Source organism: Cupressus sempervirens, chromosome 8 (genome assembly GCF_028749045.1).
Source record: "Cupressus sempervirens isolate cs-2001-9-10 chromosome 8, ASM2874904v1, whole genome shotgun sequence".
NCBI classification, from domain to species: Eukaryota; Viridiplantae; Streptophyta; class Pinopsida; order Cupressales; family Cupressaceae; genus Cupressus; species Cupressus sempervirens.
Genome location: NC_143125.1, coordinates 757,599,371 through 757,610,754, shown reverse-complemented (window position 1 = coordinate 757,610,754; position 11,384 = coordinate 757,599,371). Strand labels below are relative to the sequence as shown.

The 11,384-nt window shown below is 32.0% G+C and overlaps 1 protein-coding gene across 1 annotated transcript; it reads right to left on the bottom strand.

Annotated features, from left to right (window-relative positions):
* Positions 1 to 7,936: 7,936 nt before the first annotated feature.
* Positions 7,937 to 11,028, bottom strand: LOC149544633 (uncharacterized). The gene has a single exon (XM_089795225.1). It carries the CDS (start codon positions 10,968 to 10,970, stop codon positions 8,124 to 8,126), a length of 2,847 nt encoding a protein of 948 aa, XP_089651351.1. The 5' UTR covers positions 10,971 to 11,028; the 3' UTR covers positions 7,937 to 8,123.
* Positions 11,029 to 11,384: the final 356 nt, after the last annotated feature.

Sequence of the window (11,384 nt, the reverse complement as noted above, 5' to 3'; positions counted from 1 at the left end):
AACCTAGTTGTAGGATGTCTTTCCAAGTTGACCTAGTCCTTCAATCCATGTTTCCAAGGAGATTTCTAGGTTTTGTTCCTTTTTTCATTTCATTTCGATCTACAAAGAAGGATATTTAGATATAGTTGAGATCTATTAGTTTTGGAGCCTTGAAATACATCTTCCTCTACATAATTCAAGGTGAGTCATTTAAATTTTATTTCCTTTCATATCTTTACCCTAGGTTTACACCTTAATTGGGCTAATTGTCCTTACATAGCATCTAGATTTACATTATTTAAGCAAATAGTTCAATTTTACATTCAATTTATCCTATTAATGGAAAAAGAGAGTACATTTTCTTATATTGCATTCCTCATTTAGTATTAGCTCCCTTCTTCATTTGGGTCCTAGATAATCTAATTTGGTTCATAAGTGGAATCATAACTATTGAGTCCCCTCTTTCCCTCACACACACACACACACACACACACCTTTGAATGGCTTAGTGACCCATAAAGTAGAAGTCTAGATCTCATTAAAGTCCTTTCATTTTACTACTAAATATTTTACAATCTTTCTAGAGTCCTTAGTTGTAGATCATCAGACTATGTCAACCTGGTGATAAGACATCTTCCCAAGTCTACCTAGTCCTCAAATCTCACATTCTGGGGAGATTTGTGAGATTTTTTCCTTTCATCGTTTCATTTTGAGACTTACGAATAGATATTCAAGAATAGTTCATAGCTTTGAGTTTTGGAGCAAAAATACATCTTCCTCTACACATTTCGATGTGATTCTTTCATATTTTATTTCCTTTCATATCTTTACCCTATATTTAAATCTTAATTGGGCTAATTGTGTTTACATAGCATCTAGATTTACATTATTTATGCAATCAGTTCAATTTCATATTCATGCATTATCTTATTAAGGGCCAATAGGAGTACATTTCCTTGTATTTCATCTCTCCTTGTAATCTATATTTAGTATTATCTCCCTTCTTCCTTTGGGTCTTATCTAATCTAATTTGGATCATAAGAGGAATCATATTTTCAAATTCCCTTCTTCCCCTCAGACACATATTTGAATAGGTTGGTGACCCTAGTAAAGTGGAGGCCTACATATTATTAAAGTGCTTCCATTTTACCAATAAATAAGAAGTAACTAAGTAAATAGGTTTACCAAATATTGAAATTTGTGTATAAAATGACCTTAAAGCTTTTAAATTTGTTAACTAGAATTTCCATTTATTGTGTGCAATGGGTACACTAAAGAGATTTGGAGGGATAATTAGGAAATAATTAGACCTACTTTTCATACATTTTCATAGCAATCGAAACATGATTGAAAAGATAATTAGACTTCATTACTAACATGATCATGTTATATTTATAATAAGGACAGGGGAGACATAGAGAAATCAAATTTATAATTTTATTTATTACTATGTATTGCATATATATTTAACATTTTATACATGTGAAATTGATATCCAAAATAGGTAGATTAAACCTTTTAGAATTATTATGTGTGAGCCTCTATTTTATTGCTAAAATAATTACGAACATACATCCAATAATAATAACCTATCAAAAATTCTAAGAAATTAGCCAAAAAAATGCCATACTATTTAGATGATGAGATGGACAACAAGATTTTAAAAAGTTTAATTACAATAATTTTAATATAAGTCATAGTCATGAAACTATTATGTATTTTAGGACATTTCAAAAATTGTAATAACTCAAACTATGCACTCACTTTTTGGTAGTAGTTGCACCATATCTATTATTTTACCTTAATATTTTACTCCTTTGGTTTTCATGGAGACTTCTCTTTACTATTTAACCTTTGTTTTCTATTACTTAAATGTTTCATAAACACTTTTTTTTTATAAATACATTTTGATAAGGGTGAGGATGCAAATATGTAAGACTAGAAATATGAGCTGAATGATGCCAAATTATTATTTTTTTGGGTGTTTTTTCATTGTTTATATTTTTGTCCCAATTGAATATATTGCAATCTAAATTTTGAAATCTAAAATTCAAAAAAAATTAGTTTTTTTAATACTATTTAATTCTAAAATGTATGCAATATTTGTATCATATTTAAAAATAATGTATATAACTAATATGATCATAAGTGAATTGTAATGTAGAAAATATTTAATAAACATATTATTGTATAGAAATAAAGTTAGCTAATAAATATATATTTTAAATATCTAAGTTTATTATCTAAAATTAAAAATATATTGACTAGCTACTTTAGAAAAAGTTAAATTAAATAATTGTTATTGAATTATAAAGTAATGAATGAATATTTTTGAATGTTTGGCCTATGAAATGGATAAAGTGTGTTGAGAAGTGAATGAAGTGGACAAAGAGAAAATGGGTTGAATTTTCAAATTTTTCTAAGAGCTTGTTTGTTTACTATTATTTGTTAATTCGAATTGAGTTTTAGATGTGTATCAAACTAGAATAATTCAAATTTAAATTAATTCTAAATCCAATTCCAATTGAAAAATCCAAATCCACTCAAGATTAACAAATCCTTATTTCAAAAATATATATAAATTCAAACCTCCTACCAATTCCGAGTCATTTTCCACAAACAAAAAGTAGAAATAGTATTTTATATTCACATAATTTTCCCTCCCAAAAAAGGATGTCTAAAATTAAAAACAACTAAACATGGTTTCCCAATGTTTTGTAAATGACAAAATAAAAAAAATAGACAAAAAGATGATAGCACTTGAATCGTCTTGCTTCCCCTCTCACATACTAAACATCGTATCATTCCATATATGAAACACAAACAGCGTAAAAAGGACTAACGAAATTTAGAAGTTCTCTAATTTATTAAAAATGTGAGGAGAAAAAAGACAACAAATGGTGACTCTTTCAGTTAGTAAATTTCCCAAATCCATGACAGAGAGAAGTGATAAAAAAATGGAAGTCCACCAAGTCTGATTTTCCTTTTTAAAAGGCCAAAATAATTAATTGTAGTTGTAGAAATAAAACTCAAATTTTAAAAGGGAAGAAGGGAGCCAAAATTTTCATATTCCACTATCATTATTGGGCATATGTGTAAGCTTGCAAATAAATTCATGCGACATCTGAATAGCGAGAGTCCCATAAGAAAAGTAGACTAAGATAGAAGAAAGAACAAACCAAAATGTTGAGTATTTTAAATGGTTAAGTTTCTTCACCACTATCAAAAGGGAACGCGAGATGCAAAGAAGGGTGTGTAACAAATAATGAAGACGATCATCAAGAGATAATTAATGATAGGGCTGCAAATAGAGTGGATTTAATCATGGAGGAAACTACATAGTTAATCATGCTCGAGCTGGAGTATACTTAGCGTATGAAATGGATAAACGTGGGTTGAGTAGTGAATGGCATTGACAAAGGGAAAATGGGTTGAGTTTTAAAATTTCATTGAGGGCTCGTTTGTTTGCTAACATTAACAAATTTTGTGGCTATTTAATATCTTGAATTCCTCGTATGCTTGATTCAATTGGATTTTGGATTCATGAAATTAGAATAATTCAAATTTGAGTTAATTCTAATTACAATTCTAATTGAGAATTCTAAATCCACCTCTTGAAGTGGATTTAACAAATTCTCATTTCAAATAAAAATGAAAATTTGAAACTCATTCCAATTCCAATTTGACATCTCCAAACTGAAGAATATTTTTTTTAGAACTTGTTCCTACCAATTCCAAACAAATTGGAAGTACCAAAATATTTCACATTCTTGTAATTCTCCTTCCCCCAGAAAAGACCCCCGAAATTGATGACAACTAAACTTGATTTTCCAAGGTTTTGTAAACTGTGAAATAGAGAAATCAATGAATAGATGACAAAAAAAGGCATAGACAATTGAGGCGGCATGAAAAGAAAAAAAAACTAACAAAAAATTATATTTCTCTAATTTTAAAAAAATGTAACTAAAAATGGAATAAATGTTGAGTCTTTTAGTTAGTAAATTTTTCCTCTCATACCAAACATGTATAATTCCATATATGAAACACCATCAATGTAAAAATTTAAACAAACAAAATATAAAAAACCAAACTTGTATCATTTCATATATGAAACACCATCAGCATTAAAAATTAAAACCAACAAAATATATAATTTTTATAATCTATTAAAAATTAGATGGAAAAAATGAAAACAAGAGCTCTTGTGAGCTGGAGTCCCTGCCTTTTGGCTTAGAATAGAAAAATGTTTTATTTTTTGGAAAAGTATTTGGTTATTAGACTCTTAATTGTAAGTGAATGCAACTACTCCATCAAGGTGCAAATGCAAAGACATATCATAAGTTTTCTAGTTAATTTATTATCTACAATATTATTATGTATTTTTAAATTGACGTCGTGAATTATTCCTAATAAAATCAAAGAGAGATTTATGTAGAAGGTGAAATTGCATCTTATATCGTGATTTTTAGTTTCAAATTTTATCTTAGAAAACTTTGTTATAATTTCACAATAATCAAAGTCATATTAACTCCAATCTACTTACAAGTAAAATTAATTTATTTTTCTTTTAATTTCTATCGCATTTATTGTATTAATTAATTTTAATTCATATATGACTTTGTTAAAACTTTCAAGATTAATTTTACTATAACACTTTGTTAAATCTAAGTTTAATTTATAGAAAATATTTTAGGGTGAAGACCAAACTCCATAGACTTGTGCCTTCAAATATTATATTTCTCCTTACTAATTATGGAACAAGAAGGTGGATTTTAATTATGAAGAATGTAAAGTTTTAGGAAATAGAATTTAAAACTTACCTTTATAAAATGTACATTTATATATTATTAGACCCAATTTTAATCTAAAACTATTTTCATGAAGTCAAAAGAGCTTCCATAAATTTGTTCAATATATTTACTCAGATGACTAATCAATTTAAAATAACACGTTTAATTTAATAAAGTATAAAAATTATACTTTTACAATACTATTAAGTAGTTATGAATATATTATACTACAAAACAAATGAAAAAAAAAAACATGAAGCTTTAATCTTAAGAATATAGATCTCCAAATAAAATGTGGCTATCTATTTTAAGATAAAAGTGGAATTGTCTATACCGATTCAAACTAGTAAGGTTTGAATATTACATGTTCACTCTTTTAGCTATCTTTTAGTATAAATGTGGGATGATGATATGTTAAGTAAGAAAAAAAAATTCTGATAAAAAATTTCATCATAGAAGAAAGTGGAATCAAATGGCAAGCAAAGGGATGGAAAACATTAGTTTAAATTTTCTAAACCGTGTCCGAGTCTTCTAGATTCTTTTGTCAATGTTGGTGGTTGATTTTCCATTATATTTTATTTTTCAAATACCTAAACCCCTAGCAAAAATATTTTGTGAAATATTTTTAAATTTTGAGTCCTAACTTTATGATTTCAGATTTGTTAGTATGTAAAATTAAATGCTCTTGACATTCAGGAACATTAGCGAGAGTTGCACAAGAAAAGTAGACTAAGACAGAAGAAAGAACGAACCCAAATGTAGAGTATTTTGAATGGTTGAATAGAGTTTTGTCCACCTATATGACCAAGGGCCTGTAAATTAGAGAGAATGCAAGGTTGTAAAGAAATGTGTGTAACAGATGACAAAGATAAATATTGAGAGACATCTAATTATAGAAATAAGCACGGGAAATAAAATTAGACCAAAATACAGATGAAACATCTAACTCAATAATTATTAAGAAACATCCAAGACACACACGTTAGCAAGAAAAGTCAACCAAGATAGCGATGAAAGAGGGGACTAGACTACACACAAGTTGCAATTTTGACTTAAATATACGAATTTAATATTGGGTTGTGGCACAAATTTTTCTTTGACTATATGACTTTACATCAAAATATCTGACTTCATCATTTTCCCTTACTCTTCTTCACACTCTAAGTGTACAATATTCATGGATTATGACAAGTAGTTTCAACATTTGTATAACATTATCATTTAGAATCTTATGCTCAAAATTCAATCTGTATGAATTTTAGCATTATAATGCTAATACATGAGACATGACTGAAACAATAATGCATTGTCTATGGATTTAATTATAAGTCGTGGTTCCAAGTTAAGCATATGTGGTTGTAATTAGTATATGCTGCAAAATTCACAAAAGAGAAAATGGTTAGATTTGACCATTTATTTAATGTACTATATTATTTAATATTGTAAAATTTCTTTTAAAAATGACATGGTATTTATTGTGAGTGGAGTACAAACATGTCTTATGACACTCTTCAAAGGAAGTCAAGTATGGAATAGAGTTTTCAAATGCAAATTTCCAAAAAGACTAACTGCAAACTTCATAATTAAGTTTCAAGATAAAGAAAATATAAATAAAGAATTTTTTTTTCAAATTTAATCAAATAAAAAGAAATACTAAATTTACAAGAAAAAACTTTATGAAAAAAATTCACTATACCAAAGCACATACCTATTGTATAAAAGGAAAAAGATATTACAACAATTTCTATAATCTATGCTCTTGCAAGTGTCTTTAGATTCCAAAATAATTTCAAGAACATAACAATTTCTCTCAACAATATTTATCTTTTTTTACCACAACACTTTGTATTTACATAGTTTACAATGACCAAGAGAAGTGGTTGCTCAAGAATTGTCTGCATTCATTGTATCTCCTACACATTTCTAGAAGCTTTCTTTATCCATAACTTTTTCATAAATGATATCTTATACAAATATTATGTATTGCATGTACCAAAATGTCCTAGCTTTTTTTTCAAAATCCTCTAACATTTTCTCCAAGTCTTCTTGCATGAAAGATTTTGATACCACAAAGTTACATTCCCAAATTGTGCATAATAGAGAAATGAAAAACTATATTACTTCTTGATAAGTAGGAGATATTTTTTTCACACAAGTCAAATTATGATATTGCTATTAGGATTTAATTGCATAGCATTTTAGTGAAAATCTTTAACTCTTGTTTCATGAGTTTGACTAAAATACTACACAATTAAATCCTTATAGCAATATCATAATATATTACTACTTGTCAATTGGAGGGAACTTTTGGGAATCCTTTACATTTTTTTCCCTAAAGCTTCCCTCCTTGTTTCAAGTGCCATAACTTCTCTTCCTCCTCGATGGTAGTTGCACCCAACTTCCTATTGAACCCCAATATTAAGTTGTGCACTTTGTAAAGATGTAATAAATCTTTAATTTATAAAAATTGAATAGCTACATATGACCATGTTCATTTTTTTTTTGAACTATTTGGGACTCCTAAGGTTTAGCCACCTTTATCTCAACAATCTCCCACTTAGAAACATTGATATTACTAATAAAAGACATCTTAGTGAAATTAAACTTCATATATGAATAGCATTTTTAGAGCATAAAAATGAAATATTGTGGAGCATAAAAAATAAACTATTTAGAGCATTAAAACAAACTCTCTAGGAAAAAAGTGGAAGTAGAGAAAAGTGATCTCCAAATTGTATCTTTGTCATTCTAGCAACCTACAATAGAGAAATGATACATCTAAGGATCATTCTTGCATTGAAATCTGGAATATTGTATTCATTCAAATCAATAGAAAAAATGATAGATTTATGGTGCTTTTACCTATATCAAAGTATGTTGATACATGGATGGGATTTGACCAAATTGAGTAATATTTGTGCTTCTATTTAATGCATTGCAAATAAAAATGGCATAGACAATGTGTTAGAATTTCACTTCTGCTATACAAAGTTAGGTTAGTTTTCCTTTGAAATGTTTATCAAAATATATATAATAATTGATAGAATTTAATCGTGTAAAAAAAATTAATAATAATAAAATTAAAAATTAAAAATTAAAAAACTTCTCTAACAAATTTCTTTAGAAATTAAACATATGTAAAAACATCAAGAGTAGAAAATCCGTAATTTGCATAAAGCTTCCTATAAGCTATTCATTATAGAAAGAATGCCAACATCCTCTGCCGAACATTACAACACCGAAGAACATGACAACTGCACAAGAGATAGCCACAGGTGCCAGTGCCAGGTGACAGAAAAACATGCATATTTATCGGAATATTCCCTGAATACACTCCACAACACCTTCATGAACTCAATGTTCAAAAAGATGTCGGATTACTCTATCCTGCAAAGCAAAACATTTGTATCTCCATTTTAGTTGAAAGCACAACACTGCTATCACGCTGGCAAATCCTACCCCAAAACACAACCCCACTGACACTGCCCACCATCGATCCATCTCATCTGCAGCTTCGTCCATATCTCCTGTGCTGTTTGCTTGCACCTGGCTGCCTCTTTCCTTAGTCCCAGATTTCAGTCTTCCATTTTCCAAGGGCCATCCATGAAGATTGGGGTTCCCCACATAAGAAGAAGCCTCAAATGTGTCAAACTGCTTGCCCCGTGGTATTAACCCAGAGAGATGGTTGTATGAAAGATTCAAATAAGAAAGGAAAGTCAGGTTTACAAGATCTGCTGGAATGTTGCCTGACAATATGTTTCCAGAAAGATCAAGAGACTCTAAATGAGCCATACCTCCCAAGGGCGCCGGAATGGTGCCTGTTAGATTGTTGTTTGAAATGTTAAGAGCAATTAAACCCTTCAACTCTCCCATTTCCTCGGGGATACTGCCGGAAAAATTGTTGTAGGAAAGATCCATGAATTTGAAGGCACCGATGATCTTAGTGTATGGAGTAAATCGTCCTTTGATCCAAAGTGTCATTTGATTCACGAATACCATGTAGAAATTTGGACCAACAACAAACCCATAGACGTACTCACCTGAGCTCATCTCTGCTTTGTCAGTTTGTGTCTGATTCCTCATAGCATTCAACTTTCCCAAACTCTTGGGAATAAGTCCTGAAATATTATTATGAGATAAATCGAGAATCTGAAGATTCTTGAGCGAAAGCAACTCGAATGGAAATGTGCTTTGAAAGTTGTTAAAAGCCAAGTTGAGAACTCTTAACTCCGCTAGTTCTCCAATCCAAGCTGGGATGCTCCCCTGAAATCTGTTCTTCCCAATGTCAAATACTCGAAGCTTTGCACAACTTGCAATAGTAGGAGGGACAAGACCTTGCAAGTTGTTTTCACTGAGATTTAGTGTCTCAAGTTTAGTCAGATTTCCTAGCTCTTCTGGCATCTCACCTTCCAAATAATTCTGAGCCAAATTCAAGACAAACAGATAAGAACAGCTAGCAAGAGTCTTAGGAATGGCGCCGCTTAGCCTATTCTTTGACAAGTCAAGGAGAGCCAGCCCATTATAAAGGCTAGAGCATATAGATTCTGGAATAGAACCATTGAACCTATTCTCCGACATGTCCAAAATCGTCATTAATCTCCAATTTGGAATAGAGCCATGCAACCTATTGTTATGCAAGTCTAGAATCCATATATTCTTGGAGATAAGAGTGGGCAGAGAACCTTCCAGTCGGTTGTGCGAAAGATTGAGCCTCTCAAGACTAGGAAGCTCCCACAGCCAGGTAGGAATATTTCCCACAACGTTGTTATGTGACAGGTCCAATTGTTCTAATGAGTAGAAAGTAGACAGAAAAGGAGGAATCTCCCCCTGAACATTACAAGAACTTAACCCCAGATATCCCAGTTGACTGAATTGAGGAGCCAGACTTGAAGATATATTAACTGTAAGTTGATTTTCAGAAAAACCCACTTCCTTGAGGTGAGCTAGATCTTCTAATATGGAAAGGGATATGTTGCCGGTTAAATGGTTAGACAAGAGTAATAATTTTTCTAAGCGGACAAGCTTCCAAATGGCATGCGGAATTTCTCCAGACAACTGGTTGTATCCGAGATCCAGATATCTGAGGGAAGAAAGATTTGAAATGGTATGCGGAATTTCTCCAGACAGCTGGTTGTATCCGAGATCCAGATTTCTAAGAGAAGAAAGATTTGAACTTGCAAGTGGAATTGTTCCAGACAACTGGTTGTAGTGCAGGTCCAGATATCCGAGGGAAGAAAACTGTCCAATGGACGTTCCAAATGGTGGTAAATCCCCTGATAAATTATTAAATGAGAGGTCCAAATGTTCAAGCACAGAAAAATTTGAAATCGAGTGAGGAATTACTCCTCCTAGATTGTACGTACCTGACAAGTCAAGTGTTCTCAGACTTCGGCTTGAACGATGCAAGAAATTTGAAGGGATGGAACCTTTGAGATCACACCCAGACAGACCAAGGGAAACCAAGGACGAGACATTCTGAAACCAAGCTGGAATTGAGGAATTGAATGAATTCCCTGAAAGATCTAGATGGGACAAGTGAGTGAGGTTTAGGAGAGATGGTATTCTACCTGAAAGTCCACAGCCAGAAAGGTGAATCTCCCTGAGATTAGGGAGGCTGCTGAGGTCGGTTCTCCAGTGATCATTCGCCATGGACAGGTTCACAAAAGTCATATCCAGGTATTCCAACCTTCTTAGACTTGTTATCCATCCTCCAAATCTTCTATTCAGGTGACGCAAGGTCGTAATATTACCCAACTCGAGAGGAATCTCGCCGGCAAAGACAGCATCTGCCAGGCTAAGGAAAGTAAGTCTCTGAAGTTTTGCCAACTGAGGAGGTATGGCAGTATAATTGAAGTCATTCCAACTCAAATCCAAATATTGGAGATGCTGCAGGTTGAACAGGGAGGGATGGATCTTCCCACGCAGAGAACATAAATCTTCCCTCTCCCAACATCGTCTACTCTCCCAACCACGGTTTTTGAGGTCGAGGGAAACAACATGGCCGGAAGGATAGTCACAGATGACACCTTCCCATTGGCAACAGTTGAACTGCTGCCACGAGTTCAATCTGGCTGAGGAATCATTGAGCCAACTTCTGAAGTCCAGAAGGTAGCTTCTTTCGTCTTCTGAGCATCCGTTAACAAATGAGAAATGGAAGTGCAAGACTACCATGATGGCAATGCAGAATGAAAAGGGAGACATCGTGATTGCATACAATAGAAAAGCAGTCGAGGCGGAGTATAAGATTAAGGGTTGAGTATTATCATGCAGAGATATATAACACAACCTATCGTAGAGTCTCGTTTGCCTTATTCCAGATGCAAACCTAATTTCTAATACCACGAAACTCCAATCAATTTACTCCCCACGCAGAATAGGAGTCTTGTTAGTTTATTCCACACGCAGTACGACTTTTCAAGAGTCGAGAAAAGTCTCGTTATCGTATCCCGCGCGTGTGAGGATATCATTTGTAACACTTGTATGATTACTTCTGAAGTCTTGTCAGCCTATATTTCACAAGCGGACCAAAATTTTAAGACTAAACAAAAGTCCAGGTTAGGTTGGATGACTTTAGGGTCTTTAGAATGAGTGGATCTCATTTCTATCATGTACACA